The 23,190-nt window shown below is 30.0% G+C and overlaps 1 protein-coding gene across 1 annotated transcript; it reads left to right on the forward strand.

The window, feature by feature from the left end:
* The first annotated feature begins 415 nt into the window (after positions 1-415).
* Positions 416-5,110, forward strand: LOC130814708 (protein SUPPRESSOR OF MAX2 1). The gene is made up of 3 exons (XM_057680860.1): positions 416-2,065; positions 2,715-3,003; positions 3,087-5,110. Exons 1-3 carry the CDS (start codon positions 846-848, stop codon positions 4,716-4,718), a joined length of 3,141 nt encoding a protein of 1,046 aa, XP_057536843.1. The 5' UTR covers positions 416-845; the 3' UTR covers positions 4,719-5,110.
* Positions 5,111-23,190: the final 18,080 nt, after the last annotated feature.

Genomic DNA, 23,190 nt, shown 5'->3' on the forward strand with positions numbered 1-23,190 from the left:
TTAGTTAATTGGGTCGAAATCACAACCTTGACCCGACCTGCAACAGATCAGGTTGACCTGATTTCGATTCACTTAACCCGTTTATAATTTTTTTGTTTTCGTTTTAAGCTTTTTAACGTTGATTAAATCTAATTTTTTAGGCTTTAATTTTAACTTTATATTTTTTTTTGTTGTTTTTTTTGTATTTGCCGTGAAAAATAAGAAAATATTAAATGAACTAAGTTTAGCTTATAATTATTGATTTAACTCGAAATATTTAATTAAATGGGTTATACAGATTTTTTTCAGATTTAAAATTTAACTTGAGCCTAATCTGTTTAATAAATAGATCAAATCGAGTCGACCCATTTAATTAATTGGGTTAAAAATCTCAACCCAAATCCAATTAATTCTAATTAGGTTCAAATCGAGTTAGTAGGTCGGGTCAAATTCTACAAGCCCTACTCCTATTTCACTCATCGAAGATGTGAATTTGGTCAACTTGTATTAGCAAATACTAATTACTAAAAACTATGCTCTTCACACTCTTTGTGGGTCTTTTAGATAAGTGTATGTTATGTGTAATTGTGTATGTATCCTAATTTAATATCCCTCCCCCCTCCAATCTTTTCTTGCCCCCTTAACTCTCTCAAAAACCAACCCACAAACACTTACATACCCACAAATTTATACTCCTATATCCTATTCATTCTCTACTACTATTACTATAATCAATTCTAAATTCCCAATTCCCAATTATAGAATACTCCCACTAATCATAGATTTGATTCCGAATTTTCTCTATTTTGAACAGGCTATCTCCCTTCATCACTACAACAATTTTTAATTTTTCAATTTGATCACTAATGAGGGGTGGATTGAGTGCGATCCAGCAAACCCTAACGCCGGAAGCGGCGAGTGTTTTGACCCATTCGATCGCTGAAGCTGGCCGTAGAAATCACGGCCAAACAACCCCTTTACATGTTGCTGCCACTTTGTTGGCTTCCCCTACCGGGTTTCTCCGACAAGCTTGTATTCGTTCGCACCCGAATTCTTCTCATCCACTTCAGTGTCGGGCTTTGGAGCTTTGTTTTAGTGTCGCTTTAGAGCGATTACCCACGGCTCAAACGGGTGGTGCTGCTTCCGCCTCCGAGTTGCCTCTCTCTAACGCTCTAATGGCGGCTTTAAAACGGGCTCAAGCACATCAACGGAGAGGGTGTCCAGAACAGCAACAGCAACCTTTGTTGGCGGTGAAGGTTGAATTGGAGCAGTTGATTATATCTATACTAGATGACCCGAGTGTTAGTCGGGTCATGCGGGAAGCTTCGTTTTCAAGTCCGGCGGTGAAAGCTGCTATTGAGCAGGTTATTAGTGCACAGCCCAATTCCGGAAGTGCTGGTGGTGTTGGGCCTAGAATTGGGTTGGGATTCCGACCTGGGCCGGCTCCTCCTCCGTCGGGTATTGGGCTTCAAAGGAATTTGTATTTGAATCCGAGGTTACAGCAGCAACAACAACAGCAACAGCTCCAAGGAAATGCGTCTCAAGGAAGAGGCGATGATGTAAAAAAAGTGATGGATATCCTTTTAAAATCCAAGAAGAGAAACCCGATTTTAGTGGGCGAATCCGGACCTGAAGAGGTAATCAAGGAAGTGATTAGAAGGATAGATAAAGAAGAAATACGCGATGAGATATTGAAAGGGGTAGAAGTAATCTCAATAGAGAAAGAGCTAGGTTCGGATAGATCACAATTGCTTACAAAGGTAAAGGAGATGGTAACATTAATTGAGAGAAAAATGGTGGTGAATTGTAAAGGAGGAAATGGTGTGATTATTGATTTGGGTGATTTGAAATGGTTGGTTGATCAACCTGCTAATCAAGGGATTTCTGAAGCTGCAAGAGGGGTTGTCAGTGAGATAGGGAAGATTTTGAAGAAATTTGGGGAAACAAGTAAAATTTGGTTTATGGGCATTGCTACTTGTGAGACTTATTTAAGATGCAAGGTTTATCATTCTTCAATGGAGGATGAATGGGATCTTCATGTTGTTTCTATTGTGGCTAAACCCCCTATTCCTGGGATATTGCCAAGGTATTATTTCCTTGATCTAAAATCCCTCTTTTAATAATAATTATTATTATTAATAAAATGTTTACTTTTTATATTGTTCTTAAGAGTGTTTGTTGATGAGTTCTGATAATCTCCTGTTGAGGTGTTTTTTGTTTAATAATTGATTAATAATTGATTAAATTGAAATTGGATTAGCCACCCAGAAAGTGGAAATTTCTAAAGTTTCTTATTGTCTCACTAATATTAATAGTTCTGTAGTTTATCAATTAGTAAGATGGATGAATTGAAAGATAGAGGATGGGTCTTGTATTAGTTGGAGTATGTACCACTTTTCCTCGGCCTAATGTGGTAAAAAAAATTATGAAAGCTACTGTTGGCTGAAAAATTTATATTATATTAAGTTCTGTTCTGGAGTTGAATTCTTATTAAGAGATAGGACTATTAATTTATAGGATATAATTCGCTTTCTAATTTGCTTTTTGAATTCGTGATTCGCTCAAATTTGCCCACAAATAGCCCAAAATTGACCATAATTTGTTTTTTCCGATTCACGATTCGCGAGAAAATTAGCGAATCATAGTACACTGGATAGCTCTATCAAAAATCTACTCATCTCATGTTATTCAGTTTGTTGGATGTATTATCACCATTTTAAAATGTGTTTGTATAGGTTGGGATCTAATGGGGGAATTTTAAGCAGCTCTGTTGAGTGCTTAAGCCCAATGAAAGGATTTCCGATGCCTGCGCCATCTTTTACTGGCCGGGTGTCAGAAAATTTGGACCCTTCTAGAAGATTTGGGTGCTGCCCGCAGTGTACAGAGAAGTATGAACAGGAGCTAGCAAAATTGATAGCAGGGCAAACAGAGAAACAATGTTCGGAAGTTAAATCAGATGGAACTCGACAGTTGTTGCCCCCATGGTTACAAACTGCAAAATCGAGCAATAATGATACGGTTCAGGTATTGAGAACTTGGAGTTTTGATACGTTGAGATAAATGTTGGTATCTTTGAATTTAATTTGTTTTGTTTTTACGGGTTGTAGAGTAAGGAGCAAGATGTGATTCTGAGGCGAAAAACACAAGAATTGCAGAAGAAATGGAGAGAATCATGCTTGCATTTACATCCTAGTTTTCACAATAGTATGAGCTCTGAGAGAATCTTTTCATCACCTCTTTCATTGACGGGCTTGTACAATCCGCAATTACTTGCACGTCAACCATTTCAACTGAAAATACAACAACCTAGAGTCCTTGGAGATGGGTTACAGCTCACTATCAATTCTCTCGTGCCTGCTCAACCGAATGTTGAAAAACCTTCTAGTACACTTGGGAGTCCGGTGAGAACCGACCTTGTTCTGGGCCCAACAAAGACCATGGTTACAGCGCAAGATAGCACCCAGAAGGATGGCCTCAAGGACTTACTTGGTGGTTGCATTTCATCGGAAACAACTGACAAGCCGTTTACGGCTATTTCTGAAGATGTAGACTCATACAAGAGGCTGCTCAAAGGTTTGATAGCAAAGGTATGGTGGCAAACAGATGCAGCGTCCGCTGTAGCTGCTGCAGTTACACAATGTAGATTAGGGAATGGAAAACGGCGTGTTAGTGGATCAAAGGGTGACATTTGGATGCTTTTCTCGGGTCCAGATAGAACAGGAAAGAAAAAGATGGCTGCTGCCCTCTCTGACCTTGTGTGTGGTATTGGTCCCATCATAATTTCCCTTGGTTCTAGACGTGATGATGAATCTGATTTAAATTTTCGTGGTAAAACTGTGATCGATAGAATCGTAGAGGCAGTTAGGAGGAATCCATTTTCTGTAATAATGCTGCAAGATGTTGATGAGGCTGATTTGATAGTACGAGGAAGCATCAAACAGGCGATGGAAAGGGGAAGGATTTCAGATTCCCATGGCCGAGAAATCAGCCTTGGGAATGTCATTTTCATCGTTACGTCAAATTGGGTGCCGGATGAGCTGAGGAGCTCATCTGACGGTGTAGTTACTCTCAGCGAAGAAAAGATGACCGCCTTAGCTACTGGTGGTTGGCAGTTGAGGATATCAATACTCGAAAAGCCCACCAGCACAGGGAAAAGATCACCTACCTGGCTTAATGATAACAATCAGGATCGGGCTTCAAAACAAAGAAAAGAGGAATCCGATGCTGGACTATCATTTGATCTCAATCAAATGGCCGACATAGATGATGATCGACTAGACGGCTCCCACAATTCAAGCGACATCACAGTGGAACACGAGTATGAGAACAGGGGATCTCCTACAACCTCATCCGCTGCACCCAAAGAACTGCTAGCTTTACTTGATGAAGCCGTCTTCTTCAAGGTGGTCGACTTTAAGCTGATCAGGCAAAACACGGAAAGATCCATATTATCCAAATTCTCTTCAATTATAGGAGATAATTTATCAGTTGAGATTGAGAGCGAAGCCTTAGAGAAGATCTTAAGCGGGATATGGTTAGGACAAACCACATTAGACACTTGGTCAGAGAAGGCCTTAGTACCAAGCATTCATCAAATTAAAGCAAGATACCCATCGTTACTTGCCCATGAACTCGAGAGTAAAATAGTTGCTCGGCTTGAGTTAGATCAAGAGTCGGAGAGTCGGGATCCCGCAGATTGGCTACCAAGTAGAATCTCGGTGGTCGCTGATGCATGGTAGTATGGTGTATGTAGGGAGATTTGTGTGTATATATACTTGAAAAATTAGTGTTTTTGCAGGATTATCATCATACCCAATATATCTTGCTCATGTTTTGGCAGGATATGGTGGGCAAATGTAGGAGAAATACGGTTGGGGGAAGACCTATACGGGGATACTTCATAGTTCATACTATAGATGATCAAAAGATAATCTTTGGTCCTAAACTATATGATCATTGCTCATTGGTCACCCTCATTATTTAATTTTTCATTTCCTTTTTGTTTTTAGTAATTTTTACAAATGTAATAGTATGTAATATAAAGTCCGTTGATAAATATAAAAGATAGATTATTAAATTATGTGACAGAAACAGATGATTAAATTAATTAATAAGATGAGACATTTCCTCACTTTGACTGGCGTTTGTATGTTTTTGATTGTTGCTCTCTCATTTTGTTTTGGTGTAATCACTTTCCCATTCTCTTAAATTACATGTTCATCCAATTCAAAGTACTGGCTTGGAATCATCTATGCTTTTCGGTATTCCATGGGAAAAGGATTCCAAAATTTCACATATGACCAGTTTCAATATTTTAAGTTAGGTCTACTTATTTAAGACTTTCCTTTTTTATTGTCTATAAAAATAATTAATTTTTCCTTTTTATTGTCTATAGAGGATTCTAGAGCCTCACTTTGTCATTAACCAGGTATACCCACCTGATACCCCTCTTATATTCACTTCATATCCATGTTATATGTGCTCTATAAAATCACTTTTCTAATTTTCTTACAAGTTTAATTGTATATCTAATTTTATTTAAACTATAAAACGTAATATAATTAAATTAGTATCCTCGATTTTTCGTCAAAAGTAAAAAATTAAAATACCCAAAATTGATATAAAATAGTACACTGTAGATATGAGGCGGATGGATAAGGGGTCAGTCGCGTGGGCATAAGGTGGGACAGGTGGATAAGGGGCGGTTGATGCGTCATATTCACCACCTAGCCACTAATAATGATTGGTAAAGACTTTTCATATGTATATTCACTCGTTACCTGTTAAATAATATCTAAACATGTCCGAACCATTTAATTATATCCATCTGTCATGCCTATTGTTACACTAATATGGGGGAAAAGTTTATCAAACAATAACTTATGCAATTAGAATTCATACCGTTAATTTAGTCTATGTCTCTATCGGATATCATACGTTAGCAAGTTTGACAAAAAAAGGTTCAAAAAGTTAATGTAGGACAAGATTAGAAAACAAAAAATAAACATAGTTCTGCATCTTAATAAAAGATTTAAATGGATGGTCAAAAGTTAGTTAACTTTTAAGGGGATCTAAGCTTGTGAGTAAAAGATGAATGATGGAGTACTCTATTCAGAAATTTAATCCAAAAAAGGTCAACCGGATATTCTCATATTCTAGAAGAAACCTATTTGCTTTAAAGATTAAAAAGTGGTAGTTAAGAGAATTAGCACAAAAGTTTGCTATAAACGATCGCTCATTGTGCTCAACTGCTCATACTCATGAATCGGCTCTCAGTTTGTTTCACTTATCGTGATTATAAACTCCAGGGACAGATGCAAAGCTGTTTAATAGTGTCAACTGATATTATTTAATATATGTATAAAATCATATACTTACTAATGTGTAACTGGTTAACTTGGTAGAAGTTATTCTATCTGATACTATTTATTTAGGTTCAAACCTTACTATGTGTAAGTTTTTCGAAGGATTTAAAATCAATTATTCATTTATTTATATCGTCAACACCATTTGCTTTTAAACTAAATCTGTCCCTAATAAACTGGTTAATTTTTAAGCTAAGAAAATTAAGCTGTGATTTGAGCTCTTAGTTATAAGAAATTTTGATCATACCTTTTCATATATTTTTATAATGGTAATGATATATTTTTATTAAAAGTATTATTTATTATATAATTAACCATATTTATCAAATTTTAGATTATTTATTAAATTGATTCACTATTGATTTAAAATTGATTTACATTATAATTATGAAATTGAAGGAACAGACGTGTATATGCAACTAAGGATCAATTTAAAATCAATTTTATTAAAGTTTTTTATGTATATGCAACTAAATATAAAAAGAATTAAATTAATACCTTGATATATATATGTGTGTGTGTATATATATATATATATATATATATATATATATATATATATATATATATATATATATATATATATATATATATATATATATATATATATATATATATGTGTGTGTGTGTGTGTATATATATATATATATATATATATATATGTGTGTGTGTGTGTGTGTATATGTGTGTATATATATATATATATATATATATATATATATATATATATATATATATATATATATATATATATATATGTATATATATATATATATATGTATATATATATATATATATATATATATATATATATATATATATATATATATATATATATATATATATATATATATATATATATATATATATATATATAGAAAATGTGACAATATAATAAAAAAAGGTGACAACTTGAGAAATTAGTAGGCTTTGAAGATGCCAATGAGCCAATAACGGTTGTGTGATTGTCTTGGATGACAAAACTGTTTAAATTGATAGTTTACAAAATAAAAAAGTAATAAAATTTGTAAATACTATAAATACTCAACCATGAACCATTCAAAAAGTAATAAATTCAATGGTCAAAACACTAAAAATGAAACTTGAGATTTAAAATACATAATAATAAATAATCAAATTCAATACCATCAAATTAAATGCCATCTCACATTAAAGACTCAACTATAAACGTCAAGTTTTATTATTTATAGTGATTTGATTACAGAATTTTACTTAATTTTATGATATTTAATCAATTTTTATTTAATTTATTATATTCTATTTAAATGTTTTATTTTGCTTTGCACACTTTCAAAGCGTTAATTCAATCCTTATTATCTATAATTGAATTAAATATTATAAAAATTGGTATCAATAAATTTTATATTGAGACGAATCAAATAAAATTCTACCGAATTAAATTTTAACTTAAAGATTGAGAATAAAATACAAACTAAATATAATTGATAAATACTGAAAAAACAGTTGAAACATTTAATTAAAATAAGTTAAAAGTATAAATTAGTAAGCTGCAAGGTAAAAATACGATAGTTCATGTGAATTGACGAGGGCCCAAACCTCTTCGGGTCCTTATACCTTCGCCACGGCTAATATACACTTCTACCTTATTCAATTTCCTTATTTTCTGTTTTAATATATTTCAATGAATTTGAACTAAATTTATTATTAGATATGACTCTAGTATTTTTACTTTTTATATTATTTCTTACTTTTAAATTTATAACTACTTAAACGACCATATTGAAATTTTTAATTTCGTGTAATAATAAGTCAATACGGCTAAATGAACGAGATAAATGAGTATATAGGAATCTATCTCGAGATATTTTATCATTAGTGCCTCTCCTGAGAGACCGTCTTTATAAGAGACGGCTATTCAGGCTCTGGCCCAACAATTAAAAAAAAAAACTAAAAACTAACGGTCGCGTTTGAGCCTATTTGGAGTTGGTGTTATAACCTATTAAAGTTGGTATTATAACTAGGGATGGCAATTCAGTTCGAATCCGACCCTAGTCCAACTCAATCCGAGGAAAATAATCCGATTCGAGTCCGAGGAGAAGGTTATCCGACTCCAACTCCGACTTCACGAACCGAATCCGATTTAGAGACGGACCGGAGTTGGACTTTATTACAAATCCGACACTCTGACCCGAATCCGACCCTAAAGGAAATCCGACTTTGAATTTGACTTTTAACCCAATATTTTGTTTCATTTAAAACTCTAGACGTGACTAATTCAAGCTCTCTCTCATACTAATTGTAATTTTCGATTTTGAAAAACTACTTGGTATTTTTATTTAGATAAATCAATCAAAATACGCCAAATCAGATCAAGAGAAATAAAATACGCCAAATCAAAATGCGAGAAAATTTTGTTAAATTGTAGTATTAGGAATATTTCTCATGTTAAACTTAAATTCAAAGTACATATTTTTTTGTTAAATTATATTTGAAAAATATATTTTGTTAACTTCGTATGCTTAAATCATTAGTACAATATCACAACGATAAAATTTGATAATAATCCGATTCCGTTGGAGGTTCGAGAGTCCGAGTCGGGGCAAACTTGGAGTATGCATAATCCGACTTCGAGTGGAGGTGGACTGAAAAAAAAAGTTCGACTAAAATCCGGAGCTAGGGCTACACACGGTCCGGTCTGGTCTGGTTTGACAGAAAAATTAGACCAGACCAGAAATTCCGGTCTGGAAATTTTTCAGACCAGACCAGACCAGTCAAGACACCAGACCGGACCAGACCAGACCGTTCTAGAACGGTCTGGTCTGGTCTGGTCTACGATTTTTTTTTATTTTGTATTTTTTTACACAGAACACATTCTGCATATTCCTGTTTACTTGTACTCCATTGATGCATTCTTGCTTTTTTGGTCAAAATCTCAGAGCTTCAATACCCTTTTTTGGTGTTCTTTAGACCATCAAGATTTGTACTTTTCTTCCATTTTTTCTGATTTTCTTCTTTAATGCTACAAAAATATTCACATATGGGTTTAAGAAGGGAGAAAAACAAGAAAGGTTGAAACTTTTCATGTATATATGCCTTCTAAACCTATTTCTCTCCATTGATGCATTCTTGCTTTTTTGGTGTTCTTTAGACCATAAAGATTACCATTTTTACATTATTTCTTCTTTGATGCAATATAAATTAGCACATATGAGTTTAAGAAGAGAGAAAAACAGGAAAGATTGAATCTTTTCATGTAATAATGCCTTACCCAGATCAAAAAATCAGTCCAAGTATAAGATCTAAGGTTGTTCTTTTTGCCATAACAATTTCAGCTGTAGCAATTTTCTTGATGACAATAATCTATATTCTTTACCATTTATGGGACTCTTTTTTTCATCGTTCAAGAACAAACCCATTTGACTCAGCAACTCCTACTTTGAAGCTTCAAAAATTCAGCTATAAAGAGCTGAAATCTGCCACAAATAAATTCAACCTAGATAATTGTATTGGTAAAGGAGGGTTTGGGACAGTTTATAGAGGGATTTTAAGGGATGGGAAATCTATAGCAATCAAAAAACTTGATTCTGCACCTTCATTACAAGCTGAAAGGGAATTTCAAAGTGAGCTTACTGTACTTGGTTCAATTAAATCACCTCATATTGTTTCATTATTACGGTTTTCCGGTCCGGTTTGGTTTTAAAATTTTAAAACCGGGACCGGACCGTAAACCGTTTTTAAAAAAAAAAAACGGACCAGACCATTTAGACCGTAGAACAAACCAAATATTTAAATTACGGTTTGGTCCGGTTTGGTTTACAGTTTAGACCAAACCGTGTTCAGCCCTATCCGGAGCAAAGTCGGAGTATGTATGATTCGAGCCGAGTCCGACCCATTGCCATCCCTAATTATAACCTATTAAAGTTGGTATTTGGAGTTGGTGTTATAACCTATTTAGAGATACCAACTTTAATAGATTATAATACCAACTCTAACAGGTTATAATACCAACTTTAATATGTTATTAACACCAACTTTAAATAGGATTACACAGCACGCGTTTTTTTATAGTTGTTTTTCTAAGTAATAATGGACCGGCCCATTTGAGATACGTCTCTTATAAAGACAGTTTCAAGTAAGAATTTGTGTTTTATCACATTCAATCAACCTGATTTAGTAGGATTATTAAAAACTTAAATATAAGAGTTGTACTCTACAAATCATAATGACTATGGTTATTATTATTATTATTATTATTATTGATAATTGATAAAATTGAATAATTAAATATAAAGAAAATGTGGAAATGGCTTACACGACAAAAGAGCAGCTCTTGAACATAACAAAAATAGTAAAAATTGATACCTTCCCCTTGGCTAACACCTTAAAAACAAGAAAAGGGAACCCTCCCGGAATACAGTGAGTAACCCAAAATAGAAATCCACCAAAAGGAAAACAGTTGTGTGACGAGACAACTATACATCATCACTCAACCCAATATTTGGAGGCTTTATTTATTTTTACGATGTCTTTTAAAATGAGATTTTTCATTGTATTAATTTTTTCACTTTAAAAAAAATAATTCAAGATAAAATATATTATAACATTATATAACTCCAAATATAAATAGTTTTACTAACAGATCACTTAACTTTGATCATGGTAATTCAAGAAAAAATGTATAAAAATGATTTGTAGTGTAAATTTTCATAATATGTATTATGTTTATTCCATGGTAAATAAACTTTGATCATATATTTTTTTTTGCAATATATTATGATCACGAAGTACTACAATTCCAAATAGTAAAGCAGTGGAATAAATTATGTGAAAAAAATATATTATTGAAAGAGAACAAATATTATTATTAAACATGTCAACAGATATTCATATTAAAATTATATTAACTTTTCATTATCACTCTCACCATTTAATATCAATAATTAGTCAACTAGATCAAATATTACCGTTTAGGTCGGTAATTTATGTTGTTATTATATTTTACACTCTTTACCCTCTCCTTGAGAAACGGATATGATTTGTCCGCATCTTTTAGAAAAAAGAAAATTGCCCCATTCAGATCCTGTCTTAGGAATACTGAGAATATCCTTTACTTATTATATTTTACACCTTCTTGTTGGAATAAATGGTTGGAATAAATGTTTCAAATGGTAAGACTTTGTTTATAAGAGTTTGGTTGAATTAAATATAAGATTAAAGGTAGAATCAATTAGATGCCCACCCAGGCAACCATGGAGAATTTAGATTTGGACCTGTTTAGGTCGTTATTCAGATCATTTGATAAAAAACTTTATTAATATTAAGTTGTGTAACATATATATGCTGATGTGGTGCTAAATGTAAAATAAACTTGATCTGGATAGTATTTCATACAAAAGTAGCACTTCATCATTTATTTTAGACTCGGTTTATTTTGAAATAACTTGTGTTTGTTTGTAGGGTCAGTCTATAGCCTTTATGGGTAGCCACCGGCGGCCTGATAGGGTCAAGGTGTTACAAGTGTTATCAGGGCAACCCCGCGTCCATGGCTGATAACCTAGCGGGGAAAAAGATTTTGAAACTAAGGTGCAACGAGGATGTTGCATTTTTAAATGGAGTGAATGTGATACCCTAGATTGAGTTTTAAAAAGGATTGATAGACTACCCATATCAACAAGGTGCATCTTCTTTTCAAGGGATCTTATTTACTAAAAACTTTGTAGTTAAGCGTGCTTAGTGTGGAGCAATCTTAGAATGAGATCTCCTGGAAAGTTTTCTCGTGTGCGCACAAGTGAGGCCAAAGTGCGTTGATAGGACTTGTGTTGATTTGTGGGAGTCTGTCTGTATCCTTAATTGGTAGTTATCACGGCTTTGATGGGGGTGGGGTGTTACAGAAATTCTTTTTTCTATTTTGTTGTTTTTCTTCGTATTTTAGGTTGGTGTTTGGGTGAGTAATTAAAGGTGAATGAAGAAAAAGAGGATTATAATCAATCATTGAAATGAAAAACACCCTAGTATTTGATGTTTAATTTGTAGTATGTAATATATATTTGAAAAAATTGTTGAGAATAAACTCACCTTTTGATGTTTTATTGTGAATAACCCCTACTAGTGATTTTCATAATAATTTAACTTTTTGACGTTTGTTGCTCACAGTACTCCCACCAAAAAACTGACTGGCTACTACTAGTCAAGCTAGCCGTTGCAACCTTCTTTTCTTCCTTCTTAAATTTCTGCATTCATCTTCTTCCTTCTAATTTCATTTTCCTATTTTTAACCCTAAAATTAGGAGAGAGAAAATCTTATATCACATTTTAATATAATTTTTTTTTCTTTGCAAAAAAATTAGGGTTAGAAATGGTGAAATGAAGTTAGAAGGAAGAAGATGAATAAGAAATATAAGAAGGAAGAGGAGTAGGTTGCAACGGCTAGCTTGACCTGCAATAGCCGGTCAGTTTTTTGGTGTGGGTGTTGTAAGCAACAAACGTCAAAAGGTTGGATTATTTATGAATAATCAATAGTAGGGAGTTATTCACAGTAAAACGTCAAAAGGTTGAATTATTCTCGATAATTTTTCAAATATATTTTTATTAAAATAGAGAAACTGTGTAGTGTATTTTTTTCTAACATTCTAAAAATATCTTGGAACAAAAGTAAGTTAACATCAACGATTCTTTCCTTTGACTACTTCAATTAGTTATTCATTTTCTTTGGCTCATGAAGCACACGACGACAATGACAATAACAACAACAACAATAATAATAATTATAATAATAATAATAATAATAATGAAAAAATACGTAGAATAATTCAATTTTTTCATGATTTTCCTACAATAATCCCACCTATTGATTAATCATGAATAATCTCAACTTTAGAGGGTATTTTCCTAGAGTAACTTGTTATAATAAATTATATTTTTTTTAAAAAAAGATAAAATTAAAATAAAATGTCGAAAAAAATGTTGAAAAAATGTTTAAAAAAATTTCTGATTTTATTAATTACTTAGAATTTTTTATGTGTATTTTCAAAAAAAATTTCTAAATTAAAATTAATTTTCAATTTACTTTTTGGAGAATTATCTACTATAACAGGTCATCGGGTTATACAAGTTTATTATAGGCAAATACCCCTAAAGTAGGAATTATTTATGATTAATCAATAGATGAGATTATTATAGGAAAATCATGAAAATATTGGATTATTCTAAGTAATTTTTCCTAATAATAATAATAATAATAATAATAATAATAATAATAATAATTATTATTATTATTATTATTATTATTATTATTATTATTATTATTATTATTATTATTATTATTGTCATTTTTATTATTTATCATTAATAAAAATACCACAATAACATTAACTATATGAAACTAAATAAGATCCGATCAAATCAAAACAAATCAGATCATATCAGAGCAAATTAGATCAGATTAAAAAGATTCAGATATGATCAAATTAAATCTTAATAAATTTTATTACACTAATAAATGAGACGGTCTCACAGTGATACCATCTCTATTGGGCTGGCCCAATATACATGTTTTGTCAAAAATGATAAATTATAATGTTAAAGTGGTCATTTATAATTTTAATATAATCACTTTTAACAAAAGTTTTTCCTCCAAAAGTCAATGATGATGTCATTGTTATTATGACTAATATTTATATCTTTGATTTTACTACTTTGTAATTATGACTATAATATTATCCATATTGATTAATTTTTTACTTTTTAGGTCATATACTTATATTATTTAATGTATTAGAAACTCATATATTTTATTTTTTTTTCAATCATTTATAAAAATTTTTCAATTTTATTTATTAAATAATTATAAAATCTTAGTTTATACAAATATATCAGAAATTCTAATAAAACCGTGCATCACACTGGCACTATATAGTAAATAAACTAACACAAAACATATTAAAATTTCAAAGGTACAGAGGCAATAGTATATTTATTTGCTAGTGGTTGTAGAAGAAAACTCCATAACTTGACCTTTTCAATATTCTTGACTCAACCTTTTTGTGCATCAAGACAAAATTAAATAGATGATGCTTTATCTCTCAAATCTCACGCTTACTTACTAATAATAATAATTAAGTCCATACTTAATTCCTAATCAAACCACCCTATTTGCCTCACTTTTATCATCATCATCCTATGTTTTTATCCTTTTTGGACACTTGTTTATCTCGCTTTACTTTATTCATATATTCATTCCATGATCTTTCTTTAATTTCACCCCTTTTTAAAAAGTGATTGCTTATTATTTGGCTTCAAACTAATCACCTTTTTCACTTGATTCTTCATTACCTACTCCAACTAGCTACTAATTGGACTATAAAAACATCATTATATCTTTACATTAGCTTCTTTGATTAATTAAACCTACTTAATTAAAGTAGTTTCTTTTTCAAATCTAAACTTTTTCTTCTTTTCCCTCGCACTCCCTTATCTTTTTAGCGATAGATAGGTGTTCAAAATAGACTTTATGATTTGATATTTACCCGATCTTGTAATCGAACTCGACTTGACCCTACTTCAAAATCAATTTATTAAGTAAAAATCAATGTGGATGAAAGATTCAATTTTAAACCGACCTAAAATATTTAACCCAAAATCAAATCGATAATCAAAATAAACACCTCTACTTTTAGCAATTTAGTTTGTTTTTGAAACGATTGGCATATATAATAAATACAAAAGATTAAAAGTTACGTTTAACAAATTTTTAACTTTTATCTTCTAATTATGAGATTTTGGGTAAAGACTATTTCAAAGTTTTAATAACTTTACGTTTGCATGTAGTTATCAATATTTATACTATCACAAAAAAAAAGGAAAGGTTGTAGCCAATTGATTGTTATTTTGACTCAACGACAAACATGCAATAATATTGGACCGTCATAGGTGTTTCATTCGTCGTCATTTGATTGTTTTTAGCGTTAAAAATTCGAGACGACCAAAGTGGTACTTCGATCGTCACAATTTCTTTTCTCTTAAAATATTATAGAAGAAAAAACTAAATCCACTTATATTATATTTTCTTCGTTTGATTTTATTGAAACTAATTTAAATCAGTTTGTTTTGTTTAAGATTATCTTACTATGACATGAGTCCATATAATAGTCTATTTTTCTCAATTGGTTACTTTGATATCATAAGTAGTCGTTTTAATGTTATGAGTAATCACTTTAAAATTGGAAAGATTATTTTTAAAAGTGGTGATGTCATCCGTGTTTTGTTTTAGTAATAGTTATAGATAGATTATAAATTTTACTTTGTTATGATTTTCTTTTATTATTAATATATTTTCCATATAAATTAAATGATCACTCGTCTTTCATCTTTGTGATAAATGTCGTTGTTGTAGTTCAAAAGAAACTAACGATCTGTTTGGTAATCAGTACTAAATGGTGGAAATACAGTAGAAAATTTGTGTGATTTTGATAAGCATATCTCTTGATAAGTTTAATGGTCATGCTTATTTTCTTTTAACAATATCGTTTTCTTTATAAAATTCATTACAATGCATCACCAATTGAAAATATAGTATTAGGTGGTCATGGAAAATTGTGAACAAAAAAAATTTATGATCAAACTTTCATTATTATGTGAATAATATGATATAAATCATGAAAATCTACACTATAAAATATTCTAATTTCCAATATTTAGTATGTACTACAAAACGTGCTGTAAAGAGTACTCGTTAGTAGAATAGTTTTTAAATTAATAATTGATTGTATTTGTTAAGACTTAAGAGTACTTATAAATAAATTTATAGGAGTAATATTTTTTTAGCTAAGCAAACTTCACATCTTTTCATATATACTCCCAACATGGAATGTATGGATGTTTTGGCTATCTCTTTATGTAAGATTAGCCTTTTTGGAATAACAACAAGATCTTCTCAACCACTCTATTTGAGTTTTTTGCACTTTGTTTATTCTTTTAACCTACTCTTTAATTTTTATTTTCAAACAAAATAAAAGGAAATCCACTTCAAATTTCTAACATTAATTTTATTTGATGGATTTTTAAAAACATAAACTAAAAGTTTAGGAATCTTTATCATTAGACGATATTATGAAAGATGGAAAACTAATTTTTAAGTATTAACTCGAGGAATCAATTACATAGGCAAACGTTATTAAAAAAAAAACAGACGAACTTCTAAAACAAATTAAATTTAAGGATTATTATAGGCAATAAGAAAGCTAAAGAAAATAAAGTGAACCACTTACAAAACTTTGTAAACAATCAAGACTTAATTTCGTTGCTCCTTACAATTTTTTTAATTCAATAATTATGTGTATATATATATATATATATATATATATATATATATATATATATATATATATATATATATATATATATATATATATATATATATATATATATATATATATATATATATATATATATTTGTACGTATATATTTCATACTTGTAAATTATATAAATACTCACCCTGAATAATTATAATTAATGGTAAAAACCATTCAAAATAAGTTTTATAATTTTGCATCAATAATTTAATCATTGATTAACTGTAAATAATTTAAACTATTTTTATATTAATTATTAAAAATTTAAAAAAAAAAAAGAAAATACAAAAAATAATTAAATTCAAAAGCCTCTGTCCAAGCCGCCCTTTCCCCACTGCTTAAATATGGTGGATACACAGCGTTGTTGGCCGTGGGACCTCATTTTGAGGGTAAATTATTAGTTGCAAATGGATATATAGCCTAAATTTGCTATTGAGTGGCCTTATCCAAAGATGTAAGAATCGGGGCCGGGTTTTGTTTCAATTTGAGTAAGTATCGTCTTTTTTGAACAAGATCTTAGGATCAAATCTCATCTTAGGATCGTACGAGTGAGGTCAAAGTGCACTGAAAAGACTTGTGTTAATTTGTTGGACTAGTCTACAATCTCCATGGGTATTTACCGGTGGTCTGATTGTACTGGATTGTACTTGTCAAGTAAAAATATCTACTATAATGTATTTAAAAATTGATACACGCTAAAATAGTAAGAAACAATTAAATCCATACAATACTATTCTCTTTTTATTTATCCAAAAAACATGCAAAACTAATATACATGATTCTATTTCCTTACGATATTTTTTATTTATCAAATGACGTTGAGCTAGCTCATTGAAGAACTGTAAATTTTCATACGTAAGTTTTCAAAAGTAAAAATGTTTTTTTGATGAAAAGATAAAATTTTTTATTAAGAGCGTCTCACTGTAATACTGTTGGTTGACCCAATTCTAATTTATTAAAAAAAATAATTTATTATTTTTCTCTAGAAATGATGGCAGTTATCTTCAAAATTAAGTTTGAGTTAATTGATCTTAAAATATAAATGATTTGGGGTGCTTATATGGATACGTGAGACGGATTCATACAAAACTTGCTGTTTGGAGAGATAAAAATGAAAAAACACGGTGATTTAACCCAAAAAAAAATTAGAAAAATAGAAATGGATACTTTGTCATGATAAATTTTGAGACTATAGAATAATTATACTTTTTACATTTTATGTTACTTGTTACATTACAAGATTCGTCTTAATGTAAAAATTATTAATCTCAATTTTTTATAATTCTTTATTATTCATAATTAGAGATATTAAGAATTGAATAAGTGCATTCAATTGCATGAAAAGTCAAATGGTACAATTGTACAAGTATCTTGGAAGTGAAGAAGTGCTTTGTATAAATTTAGTTATATATATTACATTTTTTAATATATGCTTTTTCTCTAAAGACTTGACTAGGGATAGGGGTAGTTGGAGGCACCTTATCCATGTGTTTAGATCACTGATTTCCTCTTTGATTACTTGTTGGTATTCTTGTTCTCTTGCTTTTTCTCGTTTCTTGTAGTATTATTAGTATTATTGTTTTCATTTGTATCTTTTAAATGTTTTACTTATTTATTTTATCTATATGCTTGTTTTTTCTATCTTTCTCATTGCAGAAACTTATCTTAATCTTTCTCGAGTTGGAGGACTCTTTTGGCCGCACTCTTCTTTATAGGTATGAGTTACCGCCATCATTTTCTTTCCAAATCCCGACTATAATTTTGTATGAGTAGAATAAACTGGTATGATAATGATGATAATATTACAATTTTTTAATGTGTTGTGCACAAAAACTGTGAAAACATGACTTAATCATATACCTCTTATTCAATGATAAAGATGACTAGCATATAATTATATGAGTTTCTTTTGTTAAAATTTTTTTTTTAAGTCACAAAGTTGCGTAAAATTAATTTTTTTTAGTTTAAAGCTATCTTATGTTTCTTGTTCAAAAGATAAAGATAATTGACATAATAATATGAGTTTCTTTTGTCAAAAGCGACATTTAAAAGTTACAAAATTGCAAAAAAAAAAAATAAAAATTATATGTTTGATAATAATTTGATTTGAAAATACAGATTTGAATCAAATTTAATGTTTGACTAATTAAAAAAAATTAAATTTGGATTTAAATCAAATCCACCATTATTATACAAAAAAATGATAAGAAACTACCATATCTATATGTCTATTTGTAAATAACTACATTATATTTTTTTTTTTGAAAAAAATTACCAAATGTAATATATTTCTCTACAAATGACTACCACTTTACAGAAAACGTGAATTGACCGTTAAGTTTAAAGGTTTGACCAATTTGAGAGGTTTTGTCTATGCGACAATATCTCATTGGTCCTCGTATTTTTAAATAATTAAAAATTAAAACACATAAATTAACAAAAAAAAAAAGATATTTGACATCATTTTACCCATCAAAACGATATTTTTTCAAAAAAGGACGTCACGATTACCCTTATGGGATAGCTCTTTCGAAAATCCGATCGAAACAAGTACTCATCCGCCTATTTCGAGTCATGTAAACCAAAAAAGATATTTAACGTTATTTTTACCCATCATTACGATGATTTTTAAAAAAACGGACATCGCAATATGGGATAACTCTTTTAGATATCCGGTCGAAATAAGTACTTATTCACCTATTTTCCAACATGTAAACCGAAAAAAATTTTAACGTCATTTCCACCCATGATATCTTTTAAGAAAAACGGAATTCACGGTTATCCTTATGGGGTCACTCTTTCGAAAATAAGTACTTGTTCTGACCGGATTTTCAAAAGAGTTACCCAATAAGGATAATCGCGACGTGCGTTTTTTTGAAAAGATATCGTTATGATGGGTAAAATTGACGTCACATATCTTTCATATTTTTTTTTGTAAATTAATGTGTTTTAATTTTTAATTATTAAAAAATATGAGGACCAATGAGATACCGCTACATAGACAACTTAACTTAACGGTCATCAGTTAACGTTTTCTTATAATAGACTTATAGATAAGGTAGTTTCTTATAATTTTTCCTTATTATACATATATAAGTGGTTAAATATGAGGGATTGATAATGACTTTTCAAACCTTGTCATTCTCAAATTCTTCATTGATAATTTCCTAAAAATTAACAATTTAAAATGAAATACTTATTTACAAACACAACCTTAACAATTTTTGTAGGTGTTAAAAACTAAAAAATTACAATGGTTTTGTAGTATATACTACATTTTGCTTGTTTTGTTGGATTTTACAATTTTTACGCAAAGATGAATATATAAAATAATTTTGATAGATCTCGGGGTGTTTATTTGAATCAACGGGTCAATATGGGTTACATGTTTTGAGTCGGTTTAAAATTGAATTTTGTGTCCACATTGATTTTCACATAATTTTAAATTCATTTTGAAATCAAATTCGATTACAAAATCGGATAAATATTAAATTATTACTTCTGTTTTAAACACCTCTATTCCCAAATCAATGAATAATTATTTGTCCATTATTCAAGTACAAAAGCCCTTAAATAGGATCATAACTTTAAATTCCTAACCAAAAGGAGAATTAATGCAAGAAATAGATACACAACAACATACCCTAATAATGCCAAGATTTAATTAAGAAAAGGAAAAAACAAGATGACCAAATCCAACATACTTTATGGAACATTTATTTTAAGATATATACAACTTGTTACAATCCACGCTTGATGTTCCCTCTCAATCCACTCTTTCAATTCCGCTTGTTTAGTGAAAATTAAATTTGATGTCGGTTAGAGTAAATATTATTTTTTTTGAAGTAAAATTTTGAAATTGAATTTTACTAGTGCTCCCTTTTTTAAGAAGTTTGTTAATATATGAGATTCGAAGTTTGTTAATATATGAGGTCTCTGTTTTATAGAGGTCCTAGACAATTGGATATCTTAAATGGGTCTAGAACCACCCCTGATAATTGTAGTTAAAATAACATTAATTAACAAACAAACATAAGTATTATAGTAAATAAAAATCAAAGTACACTTATGATTATGATTATACATTATGTAAAAATTCATTATGCATAGAGGCGTTTAAAACTGGCCCGACGATTCGATATTCACTCGATTTTGTAACCAAATCCGATTTGGTCAGACTTAAAAACGGATTTACAGTTATGTAAAAACCAATGTGAATACAAAATCTGATTTTGAACCGACACAAAACTCATGACCTAAAATTAACACGATAATCCGAATGAACACCTATAATTATATATAATGAAGCTTGTAGAATATAGAGTTTTTTCAAAAAAAAAAAAAATATTTAAAATGGTTGGATCATAAAGTATAATGGAGTATTTCGTTTAACATAAATGCACCTTTAACTATATCATAATACTCATTTGATACATTACCTTGTTCATTCTACATATCAAATAAGAAAGGTTTTATAGAGAATGGTTACATGGTCCAAAATTTCGAAGTGTTAGCCAACACGCAATAATTAAGGTTCTAAGTACAATTTTTCAATTGATATAAATTGCAGCAAAATGGTAGTACTAACAACTAACAACTACCAAGTATTATTGTGTTGAATTGTTTGGCAAAAGGTTTGAAAAAGGCTTGTACTTGTTATGATACATACATTGTATTTGAAGTTTGACATCCATGAAAATGTTATGATTCGTTCTTTGGTTATAGGCTTTGTAGCAGCCAAGGAGCAAGTGGCCAACCATATGGGCCCATTTATATACAAGTTGTAAACAAGTCTTTTGAGGTTATTCGGTAAATAAATATTTAGTTGATTTTTGATTATAAGTTTATTGGTTGGTTAAATAGTTAAAAAATATTGGGTTAATGGCTTTTTAGCTTGCTGAATGTAAGATACTATTAGGTGCGATTAGCAACTTTATAGATAATAGTTATCTAACACCCAATAATATGATCATAATCATAACAAAAATATAAAGAAAAATTATTTTTAAAAATTCGACCTTTAAGGAATTCTCTTTTAAAATTTTATCCCACCTTTTATTTTATTTTGAAAATTAGACCTTTGCTACCCATTTTCTTTTAAAGGATGAAATGACTCTTAACCTATTAAACATGTTAATATTTGACAAAACATCATTAAATCATGGGTCAACTAAGGATTGGTGCTTGTTATTTTTTAAATAAAAAAATGTAATTAGAAAAACTAATAAAAAAGGAAAAAGAAATTAACTGAACAACCTGCCCCCTCCCTACTAACCACTCATCTCACCGCCTCCCTTTCCATGACACCCACAAGTTCAACAAGAACAAACACAGAATACACTCAAAAGTTGCATGTTAATAACGATGGTAAGAGTATTGAGGGTGTTTTAGATGGAGGTTTTGGTTTGCGACTAGAAATTAAAAAATAAACCAGTTAGAATGTGACATATTTGTGACACGTGGTATATTTGAATTTCTTTTTTTGGGGGAAAAATCAATATTGAAAGTGGAGAAAACTGGAAAGTACTTAAAAAGAAAATGGACGGTAAATGTCGGATTTTCAAAATTAATTAAAAAGTGAGATATTTATAAAAAAATACTAAAAGGTGAGCTTTTTAAAATTAAATTTGATGCATAACTTGACCGGTTGATAAGAAGGAGCATTTCAATGTACTATCTTATCTAACAATCTCTTCACATCATTAATCCATTACATAGCATCATAAAAGTCTCTGTTCTCAAGTAAAAAATTGATTTATGCTAAGGAAAATGAGAAAGGTGAACTCATCTTCTTATCACTACTTTATATTTTAAATATTTTTTGGACTTTTTTATTCATTACAACAGGTCCCATACTAAACTAAATTTCTAATCTTTAGGCTTAGGTCTTGGTCGGCGGCCCCTTTAACCTACCCCCAAGACCGACTCTATTCATTGAAAAGTTGGCTTTAAGCCAAAATTATAAAACTAACTTTGATGCTTTTTTAATAGTTTTTGGTTTGTTTACTTTTCATAGTATAAAAAATTAATGGACAATACTTAATTTTTTAAACAGTTGACTTATTCAATTAGCTTAAAAACCACCCAAAACAGTTAACATTTTCAACTAGTTGAACAAATCAACTAAAAAAGCAAATAACCGACATACAACAATCATTACTCAAACGACTCCAACCCTAATCAATATTTGGACAAACGATGTGTATTGTAGCAACCGTGCATATGATATTTTCATTTATGATTATCTCTCATTTAATTTTACTATATATCTATTTATGTACATAGACTCGTCTTTTACGCTTCTAATTTCATTACAAAATTGTTATTTTTTACGACAAATATTAGATTTATCATGAGCATTAACATAAATAAATAATAATTTGAAACTGATCACTTTCTAAAAAAAAAAATTTTACGAGCATATTATGAAAATTTACAATTTAAATAATTTTCACCCCTCCTATTAGTTACCAACAAGTATTTTGTTATGAACTTTTAGGTTTGTGCCTTTCAG

The sequence above is a fragment of the Amaranthus tricolor genome, chromosome 6 (assembly GCF_026212465.1).
Source record: "Amaranthus tricolor cultivar Red isolate AtriRed21 chromosome 6, ASM2621246v1, whole genome shotgun sequence".
NCBI classification, from domain to species: domain Eukaryota; kingdom Viridiplantae; phylum Streptophyta; class Magnoliopsida; order Caryophyllales; family Amaranthaceae; genus Amaranthus; species Amaranthus tricolor.

Bases quoted from the DNA above. Each gene is read 5' to 3' on its own strand.
- LOC130814708 (XM_057680860.1), top strand. From the start codon at position 846: ATGAGGGGTGGATTGAGTGCGATCCAGCAAACCCTAACGCCGGAAGCG. The intron at 2,066-2,714 runs GTATTATTTCCT...GTGTTTGTATAG, and splicing joins ATTCCTGGGATATTGCCAAG to GTTGGGATCTAATGGGGGAA. The intron at 3,004-3,086 runs GTATTGAGAACT...TACGGGTTGTAG, and splicing joins GCAATAATGATACGGTTCAG to AGTAAGGAGCAAGATGTGAT.